Source organism: Denticeps clupeoides, chromosome 13, assembly GCF_900700375.1.
Source record: "Denticeps clupeoides chromosome 13, fDenClu1.1, whole genome shotgun sequence".
Lineage (NCBI taxonomy): Eukaryota > Metazoa > Chordata > Actinopteri > Clupeiformes > Denticipitidae > Denticeps > Denticeps clupeoides.
The window spans coordinates 8,428,838-8,449,851 of NC_041719.1; the positions used below are offsets into that span (position 1 = coordinate 8,428,838).

Consider the following 21,014-nt stretch of genomic DNA (forward strand, 5'->3'; position numbering starts at 1 on the left):
CTCCCATACATGACACCGTATCTTTTCAAAGATGTAAATAATGTTATCAAAATAATCTTAAATTTTCCAAAACTCACAATTTTTTATTCTTATATTTTTTACAATCCACCCTGAATATCAAGGCTGCAGGAACAAAATAATGCAAACAAAACTATTGATGTGGGATTTTTACAGCTGTACCAAAAAAAATAAAATAAAACAAAAGGATCTTAAATCTGTGATAAAGCTTCTACACCCTATCAGTGGGGAAAAAAGTACAAAAAAAAAACAAACAAAAAAAAACATAATTTACAAAAGCAGTCCCTCATGAAACAATCTCTGAAATATGGTGTTACACCTTAAGACCAGCAGCAGAAACAATTTACAGCGGAATCACATTTGTCTGAGCAACCAGTCATTTCTGCCATTTTCAGAGAAGTGTTGGAAGAACTTGATAAGAACAGAGATGCCCTTGTGATGGAAAGCCGAGTGGTGAGATATATCCTTTTTTTTTTTTTTTTTAACCAATTTTTTTCTGCTGATAAGCCCTTACTGGCAACATTCAAACACTGTGGAAATTCGTGAATGTGCTTCAAAACTGGGTGGCAGGAACGCTCGTGTTCACACCGTAGAAAAAGACACTTTTACAAGCTCACCACAGGAGACGCTTATCAAGAACTTGAAACGTTCTACTGGAGCACAAGTATCTAAAGAAAGAAGAGGACATGTTGTGTGCTTTAATTATGAATCATAACAAACAATATCGTAAGATGTACATATTCATAGTGATACTATCACTGAAGATCGCTCGCTCAGATTGACGATCAAGCATTTTCACCCTCATAAGACCAGTCAGAAAAATCCAAATTCAGGTCTTAAAGATATCCCACGAGTGCTACGTTCAGGGTAACGTCCATTTCGAAGGATACCCAATGCCTGACCATGAAAATCATCTGAGGAAGGGGTTCTATAGGACCACAATTTACATTCAAACCAGATTCTTGCCATTTGATTCAGAAGCTCCTATTCTTGACAGTTTACAAAGGGTTTATTTCTTGATGTGTTAGCTTTGCACTGCTGCAGAGATGACAGACTTGTGTTCCTTGAGGGACTGGGAGCAGCGTCAAGAGAAACGGCTCACAATGATTGTTTCATTTCAACACTAATGCTATGAATTGTTTTCGCAAAAAAGGTGTCAAAGCCATTTTTCAGAACATTCGGATGAAGTCATTTTCATGTTAAATCAAGATTATAGTCGCTGTTATCGTGAGTTAGTCTGTTCTCCCAAAGCAAAAAAAAACAAAAAAAAAAAACTGGTGTGTGGCTCTCCATTAACAGTTGTAAAGTTCCAGGAAAAGGAGAAATGAACAACAAAACGTAAAAGGAGGGAGGGACAAAATCAAAATGAGGGAGTGGAAATGCCCATGAGGCTACCATTCCATGTTTTCGCTCTGTCTGGAATATGATTGATGTCCCTTGCGAATGAATCATTATTCTTTAAATAAACAGTGTAATGAAGGAGAAAAATCTGATATTGACTGGGAGGAAAAGGTGTTTAAAGCCACGTTAGGTATCTTCGTCATCAGAGGTCTGGCTGCTGCTGGTCTCCGACTCAGAACCTTCCTGCAGGCCAGCCTCCACTGGGTTTCTCCAGGGCATGGTCAAGGCTACCCCACAGGTTCGCACCAGCACCCCATTCCTCCCCAGTCCATTCTTCTTCAGCTGCATGCAAAACACACCAAAGAGGCAAACAATGACTATAAAGCACTTCCTAAAATTCTCTGCAGCAGTTTGTGAATCTCAATGAAAACAAGTCGTACCTGTTCAGTTTTAGCCTGAAACTCCTTAAGTTCATCTTCAGTGAGGGGCTGGAAGTTGTCATCATTCTCGGGGTACTCCTGCCAGCCCATGGCCTTCAGTAATCTGTCAAGGCAAAGATTGCAGATTACTTCTAAGCATTAAAAACAAAGTGAGCCTGCAGATTAATGAAACCAATAGCATTGAAGTGACTCCATGCACAAGTGTGTATGTTGAAAGTGAATCACCTGTGTTCTGCTTCCAAAGAGCTGGACCAGTGCTCTGTGTCTGAATCACTGAGGGAGTGAGAGATTCCATTCTCATGGCCCTCACTATACTCCTTGGGTTCTGGGGTGCTACCCTCACCCTAAAATAAAGAGGGAAAAAAAAAAAAAGCATTATAAATGAATAGAACAATTTGATTATATTTGAAAGATTACAGATCTTTCAGTTAAGTAATAAGTGTTGATCTGTGTGTGTGCATTCCATAATTAAGTGAAGTGAAAGGATTGTCATTATGAAACATTGCAGCACAGCACACAGTTGACACAATGAAATGTGTCCTCTGCTTTTTACCATCGCCCTCAGTGAGCAGTGGGCAGCCATGACAGGCGCCCAAGGAGCAGTGTGTGGGGACAGTGCTTAGCTCATTGGCTCGGGATTCGAACCCACAACCTTCTGATTACGGGGCCTCTTCCTTAACCACTAGGCCACCAATGCAATACCCACCACTGGGTATTAGATGAGCATTTGTTAGTTTTTAGACAATATCAATAAACGAGTATTACATATAACACAGGACCAAATTTAGAGCTTTACCTCTGCACAGACTCCAGGGCTGTGGCAGCTGCTCACCTCTCCGTTCCTCTCATCCTTCAGGCCTCGCAGGAACTCACTCTTTCGGTCGGTGCTGCGACGCATGAGCTTGAGGCGGGGTGGGGTGATGTCAATGGGTGGGGTTATGCTGGAGGGAGGCTGGTGGAGAACAACAGCGAGAAAGGTCTTAAGCAGATAGCCAACTTAGCACACATAGCCTTCAAATTATTATAGCCTTGAGAATTACATATATTTAAATATCATGAAGATGCCATATGTAAGATTTTTGTACCAGAAGAATTAAAATCATCATATGGGTGGCAGAATTGAAATGACTCAGTATAACCCCTCCTTCTGGATAATCAGAGACCAGCATATTGGCGGAAAAAACGCCAAACTGACAACATCACTGACCAAATAAATAATGACCTTAACCACGTGTGTGTCTGTATTCAATGCAGGCAGTGATAACTAAACCAAAAGCTGCACTATTCAAACTGTGCTAGCAGGTTAACATCCTGATTTTTTTTTGTGCATTTACAAAACAAAACGCAAAGACATTGCATATTCAAGATGTTTAACAGCTTGCAATATTGATGAGTACAACTGTGCATAGATAATAGATTTAAAACATTTAACAGAAAAACATAATACAGTATAAACAGCAGAAGGCTGAACAGTTTCTTCCTTCTATTACCTTGCTGGCCTGAATGCTCACCTCCTTCGGGGCAATATGGACAGGGACACTGACAGGGGTTAGAGGTTTGGTCACAGAGACAGGGCTGGTGAAGGCTGAGTCCCGACCAGAGAAATGCAAACCCGTTTTAGTTTCCCTTATGCTGGGTTTCCATGGACCAGTCTGCTGGAAGAAAATAACGAACGCAAAAATTCACTTTTTAATTCACGTTTAATCTGTGCAATGAAGCACCACATCAGAACTTTGCCTTACCTTAATCGGCGCAGTAGCAGGCTTGGGGACAAGATTCTTGTACATGCTGGGCCCAGCAATGGATACTTTGGTGCCGTTGGTCGGCATGGGGCCAGTGCTAGAAAAGCCAGCAGAAGACGCAACATTCTGGTCTTCCTTTGACACCTTCTTTATTACCACCATCTTTGACATCGCTTGCTTGGCACTGGGGGGATTCTCTGCCAGTCACAAGAGCATTTAAAAAAAGTTAAGCTGGTAGGTGGCTGCCAAAAAGATCAGTTAATAATAGTCAGAAGACAAGAATCATTATCTGAAAGGTCCCATGAACTACTCGAAGCTTTTAAAATAGCATCATAGGAAAACATTTTCAGCTTTCCATACCCCATACTCCAGCAGGGGTCCCCACAGCACGAGCCTGGCTCACTGGCTTTCCGGTTGTCTCTGGATTCAGGGATGGCTAGAGGAGGAGAGAGGGAGGGGAACGAATAAATAAATAAATAAATACATAAATACACAGCTATTAACTGGATATTGTCTTTGGTTATGATTAATATTATAGGCCATTAAATTAGATGCCTTCACTTTATATTAACGGAACTACTCACAAAATCCTCTTCGACAAACTTGAGCTTGTCCTCACTCCGCTCCTCATCAGAGAACCTGTCCTGGAAGGAGCCTCCCTTACGGGGGTGGAAATTGCCATTGCGCTGCCTGTGTCCTCCCTGCCTGTCACCACTTCGCTTATTGTGGCGACCTTGATGGTGATGGTGACCCTCTTGGCTCCGAGAGCTGCCATGCCAGTTGGGCGTCTCCTTCCACCCAGACCCAGTGCCCAGCCCACCCTGACTGCCCTTTGCCACGCCAGAGTCCACAGAGTCATGCCTTAGTAGAGAGGGCTGCTGCCACCCATCACCTAGAGAGCAGAAAACTGAGAATCAATACAACTAAAATGAAAATATGCACTTAACAGCTTCACACGAATGACAACATTTTTCTTGACAAAATAATTCAATAAACTAATACTACCAGAAGGTGCTCTCAGAGGGTCGTTGTTAAAAAAACCATCAGAGGAGTTGTGCCTACGGCGGTTCACTCCAGGCCGGCTGTCTCCGCGGGGGAAGTGCTCTCCATGCTTCTCAAGGTTGGCTGCAGGGGACTGACGGGCAAAAACATAATTTATAAAAAATAAAAGAATAAAATAGTGGCAAGTAGTCCAATACACACTCACACATACACACACAATACAACTACCGCAGATCGACCACTTTCATGATGACTCTTACAATATAAAGGCTATATGAATAGAGGCTCACCTTGGCAGGCTGAGGCGTGGAGAAGTTAAGCCAGGCAGGAACAAAGTCATGCTGCGCCATTTAGGTCCAGTGTCTCCAGTCAGTGGATCGAGGCATCAAACCTCATGGCCAGGATCTGACAAAACACAAGACAACTCATTATGGAGGCAATATGAACACTTAAATTCAAATTAGCAAAATCGATCTAAACCAATCCAGCATAGCTCCATGCCTCTAATTAAAATGATTACTTTCATTCTCATTTGCAGAATTGAATGAAGCAGTGGCCTGATATAATGTGGAGGGCACCACCAGATGCATATAAAACGGACACAGGCAATTGCAGAGAAAGTATTAACACAGCAACAAATATGTACAATTGTAATTCGTAATTAGTTTAGTTTTGACCAGTCACAGCTCCATAATAACATTCATATTTATTTCATGATCACTTACCCCAGAGTCTTAGGCTCTGAACTCCAGTGACCTTCCTCTCGCTCCGTTTGTGCTTCTGTCTCTGCTGCAGGCTGATCTGGACCCACTCAAGATGCTTTTTTTTGGCAAAAGCAACCTACAGGTCAGGAGTATCTGCAGCTGCTGCCACAGGAAAGTTCCAGTTTCCAGGATGGTGCAGTGGATAAAGGCCTAGCGTCTTCAACAAAAAGGTCAAACAAGTGCCAAACAAGAAGGTCCACTAAGAGCAAGTTGTTCTGGTGCAGTATGGTGAGTGGCGAAGGTAGAGCGACTGATATGGCTAAAAGTTGACTGCTTGTTCTTCCTGATCAGCCTCAAACTTGGAGAGAGGCTGATGTTTGCGAGCATGCAGGTTGATGTTGGGGATTTTCTACAGGTTCAGCAAGTCAAAGCTGGGAACTCTGGAAGGCTGTGGAAGCAGCACAATGTGCCTGCTTTGACACTTCTGCTGCTTCTCTACGAATTCATTTTTGTTGTACGCAGACAAGCACAGAAAACCAACCGGTGGAGGTGTACCACACAGAACCTTTAGTGGAGTCTAGCGGGGATCCTATGCTCACCTCATCAAAACAGGTGGGGTGTTCCGTTTGAATAAAAGTGAGATGCTGAAGAGTCACATCACAAGAGCAAAAATAGTTTATCGTTATGGCATGACAAGCATTGTGTCGGGACAGGCAGTGAAAAAGAACAACTCAAAACATTGCAACTTGAAACGTCCAGACATATCTTCATAAGTACATGTTGCTCGCCGTCAGATCAGTTCGGAAGAACTTTTACGTCTGGTTCTCCAAATAGTCCAGGAGTATTACGTTCTGATTCCCCAAAACTTGACAGATAATCCAGTTCATTAATTCAGCGCAATCTTCATAAAGCGCTAAGTTCGCTTTTTTGGTGAGAAATATGCCTATGACTGATGCAGGGTTTTGAAGACTTCCCCATGCAGTGCTAAGTCCTCGAGTCCTCTGAAAAAACTGCGTAGCATCCAAAAAAAAAAAAAAAAAAAAAGTTTTAATCCAGGTTTAGCGGTGGAAAAAAAAAGAAAGAAAGAAGAAGAAAAAAAAAAAAGATATATATATATATACCCAAAACCACTGGATGTGCCTGTTCAAAAAATGCAACAAATACGACTCGTGCTGCTGTAGGATTCACACGCCAATTCCGCAGACCAACTAGAAAGAAAGAAACAAAAGCAAGAATATAAAAAACAAGAGCCTTCCTTTTCATTCCTGTCGTGGCAGACAGAGAGTAAAGGGTGCTTTGCACCGATTAAATATGCGTTTACCGGTGTGAACTGCTAGCAGCGGTAATATTCATGTAAACATTATTTTTTTTGACAAGCTAATATTGAAACAACCACCTGACGGTAGCCGCGCAAGGCTAACGGGAACACAGTCTCGCCGCGTGTCTAACGTTGACTTTTCCCCCCCTCATGCAAAAAAAATAAAAATAAAATAAGATAAAGTTGACGACTTGATGGGCAGCTAACGTGCCGTCAGTCACCCGCAAGTCGCGTCGGCGCTAATTCGCTTTTCAATTAACAAACGTTAATTACACGCAGCCAGGAGCTTTCCGCTGGACAACAGGAATAAGAAAAAACGAGCGAAGGACCGACGACGGGATGCACTTGTTCGCCGTTCCGTCAGCGGGAGCGCGAACTTTGCGTTTAAAAGAAGTTAGCGCGGACGAGCAAACTTCCGAGGCGCTAGTCGCAAGTAGCTCGCGTTAGCACGGAGCTGCGGCTAAGCAGCGTCCTTGGTGGGTCGAAACAAAAACGCTGGACACTCGATTCTGAAGAGCTCGTTGAAAACATCCACGTTTGTTAGCCAACGCCGAGTGAAAAGAAAAATACGCCGTAACTTTATGGACTTTTTTTTTACCCCCCACCTGCGCTGTGGCTAACTAGCTAACGGTAAATAGAGCATCTCTAACATTAGCGGGCCATTCGACTTGCTAACTTACCCCTCGTAGCCCCTTAAGTAAGCGTCTCCTATAAAGAGGGCGTTATCGGCAATAGCCAAGTAAAACAAACTATCGCACTGCCGACGCGTAAAAAAAATCAAGCAAGTCACGGCGCGAAATAATTAGTTACTTTATTTTTTTTTTCCTCTGGCACACTCGCGGTTCGGCGCTAGCCTCCGCAAAATGGCTGCCTAGCAGCACCACAGCCACACTGGCAGAGAGGGGATAAATGCCTCGATGCAAACATACCTCGGTACTCGGCCGTCCCGCGCAGGAAGAAAACGCAAGTGCCACCATGTCGACGCGAACCGAACTGCGTCAGCTTGTGAGCGTCCTCCGGGAAGAGCGGGCTTACTCGGGGGATTAAAAAAAAAATTTTTTTATTTGTTTGGGTTCCGAGATCGCGTTCGCTCCGACTTTCCAGTCAGCCAGTCTGCGCTGTTCCTGTCTACTTCTGCCCAGACGCGCTAATCGATCGCAGAGCGACACGGACGCATCACAACACTCCCTCGCATCGGCGCTGTTTTTATTCTGTTGTTTGGGGCCATCAGAAATAACACGCTTGTAAAAAAAAAAAAAAAAAAGTATAAGTCTCTCATAAAAGGAAACCGTTTTGAACAACGATGTTCCGTCTTTTGAAATGAATTTTATATATATATATATATCTATATATCTATATATATCTATATCTATATATATATATATTTGAATTATTTCGTAACCTTCCATTTACACTTCACCATTATCAATTCTACTGAATGGATTTCACGTCATCTTAAATCGAATCATAATGACGAAATAATACGTACAGTAAGAAATGACCTTAAATACAAAAGTACATTTTATTAGATAACACCAGTTTAAAATAATTCATGCCAGCAGAGCTCAAGTCCGCAGTTGGTTTGCTTCCTACATTGAAAGACGAACGCTGGACCTCCATCGACCCAAAGAAAACACAGAACGCGTTAGGATGACGTTAAAGTTCTGCTCGGTGTGCACACTGCCACAATAATACGAAATAATGCAACAAAAAAGGAGTTAAAATCCAGTAATTTAATAATTTGATTAATTGCAGCATAACTTCAATTTGACGGCAGGATAAATATTTATATTAAAGCAGCAATCAAATGGCACGAAAAGTGATCTGATAAGACCGGAACCCTCTGCGTTGGCACCTTGTGTTAGCCGGAAGGTTAGTGTGCGCACCGCTACGGCGCCCCTGTTCTCCTTCAAGGCGTCTGACAGCGTCGTCGTGTGGCGCGCAAGCCTGGTGACGCTCTTCGCCAGAAAGTGAGACCGTAGCTGACTGTCAGGAAAGACGCGTGTCGCCGTGGCTAACTTCATGGCTAACGTGCTTTCGAGGGTCAGAAGTCGTTAATTGTTCGGCTTTTCTTTTTGCTCTTTGACCGATTTGCAGAACGACATGCTGTCTGCTGTGGTCAGAAGACACGTTCTGGCCGGCTGTACGGTAGGCCCAGCGTAGACGTTTAATCCCCCCTTTTCTTTTTGAGTGTGATCAACATGACCTACGTGCAAGGTGGCAGGTTACACAAATAGTTAAGCTATTGTAGTACTTTCGTTTACAGCATTTATCAGACGCCCTTATCCAGAACGACTTACAATCAGCAGTTACAGGGACAGTAAGCAACTTAGGGTTAAGTGTCTTGCTCAGGGACACAATGGTAGTAAGTGGGGTTTGAACCATAGGCGAGTGTGTTACCCACTAGGCTAGTACCGACCACTTTTCAAGAAACTGTTGCAGAGGGCAGGAACACAAGTGATATTTGTCTTAATTAACGATGTATAGTACATCGTGTTTTCTTTATTTCCAAGACCATCAAAACTATGAATGAACACATGTGGATTTATGCACTTAACCAATAAAGGGGAAATAACTGAAAACATGTTTTATATTCTAGTTTCTTCAAAATAGCCGCCCTTTGCTCTGATTACTGCTTTGCACACTCTTGGCATTCTCTTGATGAGCTTCAAGAGGTCGTCACCTGAAATGGTTTTCCAACAGTCTTGAAGGAGTTCCCAGAGGTGTCACTCTGCGGTCCAGCTCACCCCAAACCATCTTGATTGGGTTCAGGTCCGGTGACTGTGGAGGTCAGGTCTCCCCTTTTTGTTAAGTACATAACTCCACATGTGTTCATTCATAGTTTTGATGCCTTCAGTGAGAATCTACCAATGTAAATGGTCGTGTATTGGCCTGTATTGTAAATGTTCCTTTTTGCCTAACCTTACAGAGTGTGCAGCGGGCCAACCTGTGGAAAATGCCAGAGAGGTCAGCCTTCCCAGGCGGTTTTTGTGGCTTGTTCCCCCAGAGACCATCATCGGCTTCAGTCTTCAGACTCCAGACATTTCACACCTCGGCGATGAGGCAGAAGAAGCGACATCCTGAGGAGCCACCCCCGCGAGACCTTGATTTGCTGCGCTATGACATGAGAGACTTGAAGAACTCTCCAAAACCAGCCCTGTATCTAGGATTATCTGGCCTCGTGCCTTTGGTGTCAGCTCCCTTGTTTATGGCTGTGACCGAGGCCTACGTACCTGAACTGGCGTTTGCACAGGTTGCATATGGAGCCTCTATTGTGTCTTTTCTCGGGGGGGCTCGATGGGGTTTTTCTATACCCGAGGGTAGTCCCGCCAAACCCGACTGGTTGAACCTGGCAAACAGTGTTGTGCCCTCTCTGATAGCGTGGGTAGCTTTGCTCTTCAACAGCATCACGCAATCAGCCACGGTGGTGATCATTGGGCTCGGAGTTGCTCTGCATTATGATCTCTCTCTCCTGCCCACGTACCCCAGCTGGTTCAAAGCCCTGAGGTCTATTCTCACATTAGTTGCTGTCTTATCTTTGGGGTCTACCCTTATTATTAAGATAGTATATCCAGAGAAGACATACCTCACAGAAAAATGAAGGCCAAGTGAAATTATAATGTTTCAGTGTAAATAAACTTTTTTAAATCAATGACAATGAATTTATGAAATTCATGCACACTATGGAAAGAATGGAAACATTTCTTTGCAGGCTATAGCTGTAATGTATTCAGACATCAGAATCAAATTATTTTGTCACATTAATTCTACATTGAAAGCAGTCACACACTGTGGAATTTATCTAGCCTCCTAGTTTAAAATGTTGAACACTATGGGTTGCTTTTCATGTTCATGGATTAAGCCTAGTTCTAAATGACCAAACAATTAACAACTTTTTTTACATTTAATGTTTCTTTTAGTTTAGGACTAGGTTTAATCTATGAATGGGAAATTGACCAATATATAAAAATTTGGGCTGGTAGTACAGCCCAAAAAAAAGTTTGGCTAGATCGACCTTTGGTACATAACTGGACACTGACTATGTGTGCATGTTACTGAATAAATATGAACATATGCCAACTGCTAAACTGAGCAATTATATTTTCTGCATTGCTGTAAGAATCCATTTGATCTACATCTGTTGCTTATGTGGACAGTGAAAAGACAAGTCTGCATACATTCAGTACGGAAGAATAATAATGCTATCCATAATGTAGACTATTGTTTGTACTCTGGTATCATATGAAATCTGAACAATCTACCAAGGCTAAAAAAAAGATGTCGAATTTTGCTGTAATTTTTCGAATCTTTCGTAAAGAAAGTGAGGGCTGTCTTGTATTTCTTGTATTTCTTGTATTTCTTCACACGTTCACGTTGTAGAACGGCGACATCTACTGTTGGAGTTCATTGCTTTTATGCTTTGTGTCAGAATGTGACAATAATTAATTTTTTTATGGTACTCAGAAAACAATGATTACAATGATTAGTGTGTTATATCTCTTTAAGTAGAACTGCAAAATAGACCTGCAAAAATATTAACCATTTAAAAATATATAATTGACTTTAAGCAAGAAAAACTGGTAGGTGGCCAGACAACTAATTAAAATTATATTCGGGGCCAGGATAATTGCAATACAATTGTTTTAAATAATTTTGTATCCTGTCTGAACTAACCAGTATTTACCATTTAAAATGGTTCACTTAATACAGCAAGAAATCTCTCCCAAGATTAGCATTTACAAAGAGATGTGGCTAATAAGTACGATTTCATTACAAATGTATAGGTGATTCCAAAAATCTTGACTAATCAGTCTAATTAAAAGCTGCCCAAGTCTAAAAAGATTTCTCATATGTCCCACAAGGTGGCAGCAGCACATGGGTGTGTGTCTTGGATCCGATTGTTTCATCCACGTCCGATAGTTGATCGGCGCTGCTGACTCACGGTCTCGCTGCCCTCCGTTGCCTGCCGCAGTGATTCCGTTCTGCTCCTCTGCAGTCAGTCACGACTTGCCGTCTTACCTCTTTACGAAGTCAATTTTGGTCGGCCTTCAGGTGGCCCACCTCAGAAGGTATATACGTGTCCATATAAGGACACATGGGCGTGTCCTTTTTCGGCCACATGGAAGCCCTTCAACAGGAAAAGGGAAATGGCCACCTTTCTTCTAATTTAATGTAGTTTTAGGATGATTTACAGGCAGGCCGCTGGCGTTACATGAACTCAATAAGGCTGCAGCGGTACAACGAGGAGTGTTTGAAGTTATATAGATTAGAAGATTATCTTGTAACCTTATTGTCTGACGTATGTATTGAAACTACAACATCAAATTCAAATTTTATTTGTCACATACACATATATGCAGTGAAATGCTTTTGCTATAGCGACTGCTATAGACCTCAGTATTGCAAATATTTAAGTAAACTAATATGCAAATATTGCAAACAACCAAAAAACATAAAATATGTGTAACATAGTGAATTAAATTTTTTTTAGTCATAGTTTAGTCCTAGTGAACCAACATGGAACATGGAAGCACGTTGTAAATCGCTCTGGATTAGGGCGTCTGCCAAATGCCTTTAAATGTAAACGTAAATGAGCGTCTCCGAATCCACCGACTTCAGCGGAGGCCACGCCCACCGCCAGTCGAAGCCACGCCCTCGCGTCTCCGTGTGTGACAGGTCGGACACGTGACACCGCTCCGCTCGCTCTGCCCTCGCGGCTTGGAAGCGACAGCGCGACGCGGAGAAACAAGGGGAGGATGACCGCCGTCCCCGGCGCCCAAGTCGCTGTGACTTTTCTTTAATGTTTTTATTTTTATTTTTATTATCGGTAGGCGCGCCCGCTTCGGCGAGGGGAAAGGCAGACGGAGTTTTAACATGTCGGGAGGAGTTGTGAAAAGGGCGGGCTGACGGTAACCTGGAGTAACCGCACGGGAGGAAGGATTCCCTTTTTTTTTATTTTTTATTTTGCAGGGTTAGCTCGTCGGATGCTAACTGCTAACCTGACTGATGTGTGTGTGTGTGCATTTTTTTATCTTTCTTTTCTTTTCGCGGGTCGCTTGAAGGGGAAAAGAGGAAGTCTTGCCCGGCAGTTAAAGTTGTGCTCGTTGCACCGCAGACCGGCGTCGTTGGCGCCCGAACCGCGAGAGGTGCTCGTTTGTCGCATTGATGCTTGAAAGGAAGAGGCGTGAGGAGGGATTCGTTATTTCCCCCGAGAGGTCCGAAGGAAAACGCTCCAGATGGCAAAGCGCGCCGTTTAGCCGGCCTATACAGCTGTATCGATTATTTTTTATTTTATTTTATTGTAGTATTTTTTAGTTTTATTTTAACAAAAAAGCGATAAAGTTAGTCGACGATGAAGAGGACCGAAAACAAGAACAAGAGGAAGCTGTGCGGCCCGGAGCAGCGCGACACCGGCACGGATGAGAAAGAGGCGGTAGGTCCACAACTTGCATGTAAATATCTCATTCCGAAAGTCTCGCATCGCCAGCGAACCGGCGCAGAGCTGCCCTGCGCGAACTCGCACCGGATCTGAAGACAACCGCTCGTCTAGTAGCGGCAGTGGTGGCCTTATCTAGACACGTGAGGTCGGCCTGTGTTTTCCGTGCGAATGCCCCCCCCGCGGTAGTACGCATAGCTCTCGAACCGTCGAAAGCAATTCATGCATAAAAAATACAACGCAGTTGGCGTCCGAGTGTGTGCACACCAGGCCGCAAACAGTTAATTTCCTATTACAACGACTTGTATTGTACTGTCAGTTCATGTCATGAATCATGAACCATGTTCTGATTGTTGCAGACTCTGTTATGCCCATTTTTTTATTTTCTGCAAGATTATGTGCCCTGTCACATTGCAACATGTGACAAAGATGACATGCCAACAAGTGTCCCCGCCAAGCAATACCACACTGCTTTAAGTTCACTTTAAAAAAAAAAAAAAAATGTTTTTTTTTTTTAAGCAGAAACGCAGTCTACAAAACCATTTCTTAGAAGGTTACTTGTCACAATTGAGTCATGCATCTCTATACCAAATGACTTTACCAGATGCTATGCAAGAACACCACTGGTTTTCCTTTCGTCCGCTATTGGGCGTTGCATTTGTTTTAGTTTTTTTCTTCAGATGTGTCCTAGCCTTCACCTCAACACAAACTGTGGCAAATATTATGTTTATCTTAACACAAGGCCATATGCAATTTCCTGAGCGGCAATTCCATTAGCCTAATTTATTCACTCCTCGCCCTGAATATTTGGTGTGCTTTTTCTTAGGCTTGCTGATAAACGAGCATAGCAAAGGTTGCTCTTCTATTGGCACTGTTATCTTTTTACCTTGTCCCTTGGGGTCAGATGAACCAGAGACTAATTGTTATTCATTTTACTTCAGAAGTCATTCAAACAAATATGCATATTAATTTTTCAACTTGTATATAATCATTGTAAAATGGGTGATTTTATTTCCAGAAGATATTCTGAAATGCACATGAAGGAAAAGTTGAAAGGTTTCTTTATAGGTTTTATTTTTGTGGTGGCAAAGGTGGCATTTCCATTTTCCCCATAGTTATGTTACTTGCATATGTCACTGAGAGAAAAATATGTACAAATAGTGAACTGTAGTCTTGAGAATTGCTGCCTTTGAAGTACCGTACACCACATTACTGTTCCAAATAAGATGTTACTGATTGAGCAGCCCTTGTACTTTCCACATGTGGAAAACATTGTGTCGCTCCCTGACATCTTTAGCTTGTTTTTTAATAATTTGGGAGTAAATGGTGTGGAATGCCATGCATGCTCATGTACTCGTGCGCTTGTGAGTAAAAGCTAAAGGGTGTCTACATGAAACTTTGTAGTCCCTCCGTGCCGGTTCCGTGCATATGAGTTCAACCAGCTGATGTCATCTAGGCTGTGCTTTGGATAAGTTGTACTATCTTGGTTTCATTTGGCCATGACACGACATGTAAGGGTTATGAAACCACCATTTAATTAATGACATTATCTGGTTTATTGCCTCTGCTTGTGCTTTCACTTTTTCAAACTTGAGGTTTGCAGCCACATCAATCTTTTTTTTTTTTTTTTGTGGAACTGAAAGATCTACTATAGTGCTGGAAATCTTGGTGAGGGAAGTTTCTGTTAACTGATCAATACAAGAGCAAGTCTATGGCCATATCCTTGCATAAAAAACACACCTAGAAGAGGTCATAATTGTTTGAGTCATAGTTTGATGAGAAGATGCAGGAAGTGTGACAACAGCATTGATATTATAGGGTGTGGACGCTTGCAGTACAAACACTTGCTCTACATCATGCTCTGACTTAATTCCTTTATGTATAAAACCAGCATTCTATTAAAACATACTGCTGTTCTGAGGAAACTACAGAGAGTCTTTGTATAAAAGCAGGGCTCTTCTATGTTTGTTGCTGGGGTGTGTTCTTTTGTGTCTGTGTGTTTTGATGATCTATAGACTTTAGCAATATAAGATCTTTCTATTGGTAGCATGTAATGATGGAACTGCTTGCAGATCCCTCTCTCAGCTGGATTTATGCTGTAGATCTGGACTGTGTTACATAATCACGTTTTTAAACCGTTCGTTCTGTCAGATGAACAGATAATCCAGATGTTTGTTAAATGAGAGCGGACAGTTCTGACGAGAAATGCAGTGGTTTTCGTGTGTTTTGTGTGCATGTGTTTGTGTTCCCATGCCTCATGTTTTTCTGGGCATCCACAATTTGAAGCAGGCCGTTGCATTTGATCTGTTGCCAATGCACATGGCTGTTATTAGCAGGCCTTTTAGTTGTTCAGTAACAAAATAGCTTGACCTCTGTTAGCATCCAGCATTATTAGAAGAGTGAGAAGTAAATAATTAACCGGTAATTCCAGTAATGCCTTCCCTAAACACTTTAATTGGTACATTCCAAGATGGCGGTTGCTGCTACCGGTGCTGAGGAGGCGCAGGTCCCAGGAGAGTGGGCAAATGAGTCCTCAACAAATGGGCAACGTCCCCGTAAATGGGCCCTGAGAGATGAGGGAAGGTGCAGCAGGTGCAGCTATTATCAACATCCCATTACGTTGGGTTACGTGCTCGGCCGCTGTAATCCATCAAATGGCACAGATGCAAGCCACAGAAAATTGGCACCAGTAGAGCCTTGCCTGCCTTCAGTCTGAGTCTCTTATTAAAGATGATTTTTTTTTTTTTTTGAAGGTATAACTGAAAAAGAAAAGCAGTTTTGTACAGAATGTAATCGTGAATCATTGCTGGACTTTTTTCTTTCTTTTTCTTGGGGTTTTTGTTTTTTTCTGTTGTTTCATGGTAGGTTCTCAGGTGTATCAATGTAATATAACTGACACCACTGACTGCACCGAGTCTCATGGCTCTGGGCTGGGAGGTGTCAGGCTCATTTTCCAGCTCTACTCATAGTAGTTCTTCACACGGTAGGGGTCCCTGGCTCATCTCACCAAGCATCTGGAGAGCATTGGCCACGACCCCCTGAGCTCAGGTCCGGTATCGTCTGCTATAGAGCACCAAATGAACGAGAATGAAACCTTCAAAAAAAACCTTCAAATAGCGCCAGGCTGGTTTAATTTACTCCGCATCATTTAGCTATTCGATACTGGACTTCAAAATGATGATGAAACCAATCTAGCTGTGTGAACCCTGAAGCAGCAGTTGTTCCATCACATCACAAGGGCATGTTTCTCTCCCTGCGTCTCTCTCTGCCCATAGCAATCAGGGCGTAAGTTTCGGTCTGCATTTTAGCAAACAGACAAACAGGCAGAGCGCCCATGGGAGGGTTGGCAGAAAACCGGAGGATGAGAGTTCGCAGACGGAAGATGTTTGATGTCTTTTGGCTAAGCTGAAGACGTGATAGAGCTGCACATGAGACCGAAGTCCCTTGAGTATCTCCGCATGGTCACAGTGATGCATGCTTGGGGGAAAACGTCTCACCTTAACTGAGCTGGTGATTTCAGAAGAGAGCTCTCTGGTCCCAGCGGCCGCTAGGGGTCTAGTTAAAGTTAAAAGTTAAAGTTAAAGTGAAGTGATTGTCACATGTGATACACAGCAGCACAGCACACGGTGCACACAGTGAAATTTGTCCTCTGCATTTAACCCATCACCCTGAGTGAGCAGTGGGCAGCCTTGACCGGCGCCCGGGGAGCAGTGTGTGTGGACGGTGCTTTGCTCAGTGGCACCTCAGTGGTACCTTGGCGGATCGGGATTCGAACCTGCAACCTTCTGATTACGGGGCCGCTTCCTTAACCGCTAGGCCACCACTGCCCTAGTTGCCCTAGTTTTGCTGCACGTTGTGCTGTCTTTGCGGTTGTGCATTGATGAGGAATGTTGCATGTGCCAGCTTGTGTGCTACTCCTTCTTACAAGACCTTATCTCATTTGACTGCTAGACAAGTTCTTTGTCCTTAGACAGGTTAACTTTATCATGTGCCAGGTTACAGGCTGTACAGAGCCCATCAGGACCTAATTAAATATTTAGGGTTTCAGGTCTGGTTCGAGTCAGTTCTTAATGTTTGTGGGGGAATATATACTGCAAAATGGAGAACTCCTCAAAAAGTCAGGGACCGTGTCTTAACGGAAAAATGATAACCTTGCGACAGCCAATGAGAAACAGATGGTTACTTACAGTGTAAATCTCACAGGATCGTAAAAGTGCAGACACGCCTATAACAACCGGTAAAACAACCACCTCTTCCTAATCACCCAAATCGCACTGTCCTGTCGGGTCTGTGTGCTTAGCTATAGAACTGGAATTCATATTACTTTTTTTTTTTTTTTTTTTTGCACAAATGATATTTAAGAAATATGGCAGTTTTTGTATCCAAAAATGTTGGTTTATGGTCCCTTTGGGTTAAAGATTTGCGAGTTCTGTTAAGGTCTGTTCAGGTTTGGTTTTTAAAGGTCTCAGGCTTTAATTTCAGCTTAATACAGGGGTGAAATTTGAACCTAATTCAAGGTATTTACTGCAGCCCTGCAGTAACTGTAGAGGCCTATGTAGTCTGTACTCGATGAACTATTGTTTGGACGGTCTGCTTAGCCGGCACCTTTCCTCTGTATCTTCTGTAGCCCCACTCTTGGATCCTGTTTGTTTTTGTGCAAATAAGGGTGCTGGGTGCTGAGTGGGGTTGAGTGCTGTGGTGCATGTGGTTGTTTGGACGCGAATCACTGTTTAGGTCCGTTTTGTTTGTCACCTCTGCCGCTCCCAGGCCGGGTTTGATTGGGAATGTTAACCCTTGGTCGGCTGCCATGGACATGCTCTCCTTGGAAAAACATCCTGCTTTTTTTCGGAATTGCTCCGCTTCCGGTCACTCACACGCAGATGGTCCCAGAACGTACACATGTACAGTAGATGTGATGAACTACATAGCTCAAAAAAATAAAGGGAACATAAAAATTAGACATCATAGATCTGAATGAATTAAATACTTTGTGTGATTTTGTTCATCCATGTAAAGAACAATCTAAGGAAATCAAATTAATCAACCCATGGAGGTCTGGATTTGGAGTCACACTCAAAATTAGAGTGGAAAAAGACTACAGGCTGATCCAACTTCGATGTAATGACCTTAAAACAAGTCCAAATGAGGCTCAGTCATGTGTGTGGCCTCTACATGCCTGTGTGATGTCCCTACAACGCCTGTGCATGCTCCTGATAAGGTGGCGGATGGTCTCCTGAGGCATCTCCAAGACCTCAAGTAAAGCCAACTCCTGGTCCGTCTGGTGCGTTTGGTGGATGGAGGGAGACATGATGTCACAGATTTGCTCAATTGGATTCAGGTCTGGGGAATGGGCGGGCCAGTCCAGAACATCACTGCCTTTGTCTTGCAGGAACTGCTGGCACACTTGGGGTCTAACATGGTCTTGTGTTAGGAGGAACCCAAGGCCAACCACACACAGCATATAGTCTCTCTTCATCTGTGAAGAGTACCGCGTGGCGAATTTGCCAATCTGCAGTGAAAGTGAAGTGATTGTCATTGTAAAACACTTCAGCATAGCACACGGTGCTCGCAACTCCTCTGCTTTTAACCCATCACCCTTGGTGAGCAGCGGGCAGCCATGACAGACGTCCGGGCAGCAGTGTGTGGGGACGGTGCTTTGCTCAGTGACACATTAGCGGATCGGGATTCAAAACGGCAACCTTCTCACTACGGGGCTGCTTCCTTAACCACTAGGCCACCACTGGCCCCATCCAGTTTGCCGGTACATCCATATTTTCAGAGATTTCTTTCAAAGGTGTAGAAAAGAAGAACATCTTTCATTTTCAAATGCCAATTTCAAATGCTCAATTTCTTTGTGCCTGCCTCAGCCCCGAACGATTTCATCTCACAAAGAATGCACCATCTAATCTAAAGAAACTTATAAAGGTACAGTTTAATTTTGATTCTCAACAAAGTTAGCTAGACAGGTTGGAAAAACACTGCTATCCATAATGGCAGTAGCAGGCTAAAGTTATTTTATCCATTTCAATTTGATGGCTGTGTTAGTCATTTTTGTGTATTTTATAATGTGGTATGGTTTTAGTGTTGCCAAATCCTAAATGTTGAACACTGATACTAGAATCTTAACATTATCGCATTGTGAGAAGAATTATCATACAATCACAATTTCCATTCTGACGTTGCTCAAAAAATCTGCTTTAAAACCACAAATTATCATAGACTGAATACTATAGTGTTTAATGCAACTTTTACCTACAGATCGGACCACATTTGGCAAGGCAACTGAAGCAATAACAATAGAGCTATATTAAATGATCTTGCAGGCTGGATGTGGCCTGTGGGTCGCGAGTTTGACACCTATGTGTTACATCCTGCATTTATTGGCTATACCCAGTTATGATCACCCAAACAATTATACTGTGAATACAGTAGTAGATGAAAAACAAAATGTCCATGACAAACTCTGCATCAGTTCTCAATATCTGCAAGTGCTCAGTAATTCACACTCAGTACTAGCGTTAAGTCCAACAATTTTCACAGATTCAGCTTCCAAAGACTTAGTCTGTGCCAAAAATATAAATGTGGTCTGAGACCACAGTCCCTGAGCAAGACACGTAACCCTTAGTGTCTCCAGGGGTACTGTATCTGTCACTACTGACCGACATAAACCATAAACCACTGTACTGTTACTTTTGATATTTTAGTACATTTGAAGGCCAATTTTTTTTGTACTTTTACTCAAGTAGAAATTCAAATTGAGTATTTTAACTGGAGTAAGATTTCTTCATCCATCACTGACAACTGAACAGATCTGTTGTTCATTCTGCTTCTCTACAGTATAATAAGCAGCTGATTATACTGTTAATTAAAATAATGAGTGGCTCAGAGGCCATTTGCAGTGTCCTTATACTTTATAATCATAATGAGCAATCTTTTCTTCTGTTTGCACTAAAGTATTAAATGAGAATGGGTTTTGTGCTGTAAAATGAATAATTTGCCATATGTGTGGTGCTTCTTTGTAGGACTTGCTGAAGCTGATGTTTCCTCGAATGAAACTTTGTATTGGTTCATGTGGAAAATGTATTTAAAGTCTTATTCGGGTTAATCACTGTGTGCTAATCAGCTGAGTTGAGTGTGCAATGATGAAAATGCTTCAACTCTCTCAAGTTGAAGCGGCACTCTCTTGGTCCCAGAGCACCAGCAGAGTTAAAAGGCCTTGGACGTGTTCCCAAGGTTTCCTTGCTACATCTGTCATAGCGTGAGCTGTTCTGCACAGATATGTGTTTACATGGTGCTTTGAATAGTGTCTCTTTTCACAGTACATGAAAATCCTGTCTTGTTTGGCAGCCACAATTACGCACAACTATACGCACAATTGTATTTTAAACAGAGATTTTTATCACGCATACAAAAAATGTGTTCTGTGCTCAAAAAGTGTCTAAATTGTTTAGGATAACCTAAAAAATATATATTTTTGTATATAAGGTAGTGCTGCACGATTAATCTAATCGCAATCGTAATCACGATGTCAGTCTGTGCGATTACATGAACGCAAAAAGCTGCGATTTAAATGATTAGTACATGGATTGGATCGGCAACATATCCAATCCATTCTCTCATCCTCAAAGTTTGCGAGCTGACTGAAGTCTCACTTCAGTCGGATGTGACGTATTGGGTCACATGACTTTCGATTCAGAGACATATGGTTAGACGCCGCATGACTCTCTGCATCGTACGTCAACGTCACCGCCATATTGCGATAGGCTCTGTTGTGGCATGAAGCATATACATGTCTATGGAGAGAAGTGCATAAAATGCCTCACTCTTGTGCTGCTTGGGGCTGTACAAACCGCTGTACGCTCCAAACCAGATCCCGGGGATTACATTTCATAGGTAAAGCGGGACAATTGTTTTGAATATATTTGTCCATTATAAAATCCTGTTTTATAAGTCTTAACCTTAGCTAAGCTAGCGAAGCTATGCATTCCTGTGTTCAAGTCAGCCTCCAAACCA

At 42.7% G+C, this 21,014-nt stretch overlaps 3 protein-coding genes across 9 annotated transcripts in view; 2 read left to right on the forward strand and 1 right to left on the reverse strand.

The window, feature by feature from the left end:
- Nucleotides 1-484: 484 nt before the first annotated feature.
- Nucleotides 485-7,686, reverse strand: gpbp1l1 (GC-rich promoter binding protein 1-like 1). Of its 4 annotated transcripts, none has more exons than XM_029000995.1 (13): nucleotides 7,495-7,686; nucleotides 6,369-6,455; nucleotides 5,269-6,257; nucleotides 4,834-4,948; nucleotides 4,547-4,676; nucleotides 4,126-4,433; nucleotides 3,902-3,977; nucleotides 3,542-3,738; nucleotides 3,311-3,451; nucleotides 2,596-2,751; nucleotides 2,025-2,143; nucleotides 1,800-1,902; nucleotides 485-1,701 (listed from the first exon to the last, which is right to left on the reverse strand). In XM_029000995.1, exons 4-13 carry the CDS (start codon nucleotides 4,891-4,893, stop codon nucleotides 1,546-1,548), a joined length of 1,446 nt encoding a protein of 481 aa, XP_028856828.1. In that variant the 5' UTR covers nucleotides 4,894-4,948; nucleotides 5,269-6,257; nucleotides 6,369-6,455; nucleotides 7,495-7,686; the 3' UTR covers nucleotides 485-1,545. The 4 variants fall into 4 exon arrangements, with proteins under 4 accessions (XP_028856828.1, XP_028856826.1, XP_028856827.1 ...); XM_029000993.1 differs by having other exon boundaries at nucleotides 3,290-3,451; XM_029000994.1 differs by having other exon boundaries at nucleotides 3,311-3,454.
- A 768-nt stretch (nucleotides 7,687-8,454) lies between these two features.
- Nucleotides 8,455-10,653, forward strand: tmem69 (transmembrane protein 69). Its single transcript, XM_029001376.1, has 2 exons — nucleotides 8,455-8,713; nucleotides 9,495-10,653. Exons 1-2 carry the CDS (start codon nucleotides 8,669-8,671, stop codon nucleotides 10,164-10,166), a joined length of 717 nt encoding a protein of 238 aa, XP_028857209.1. The 5' UTR covers nucleotides 8,455-8,668; the 3' UTR covers nucleotides 10,167-10,653.
- Nucleotides 10,654-12,266: 1,613 nt separating this feature from the next.
- mast2 (microtubule associated serine/threonine kinase 2) overlaps nucleotides 12,267-21,014 on the forward strand; it is a 96,619-nt gene continuing 87,871 nt past the window's right edge. For all 4 annotated transcript variants that reach the window (XM_029001852.1, XM_029001853.1, XM_029001854.1 and 1 more), the window contains exon 1: nucleotides 12,267-12,998. In XM_029001852.1, the coding sequence (XP_028857685.1) occupies nucleotides 12,918-12,998 (81 nt within the window). In that variant the 5' untranslated portion in view covers nucleotides 12,267-12,917. The remainder of the gene's footprint in view (nucleotides 12,999-21,014) is intronic.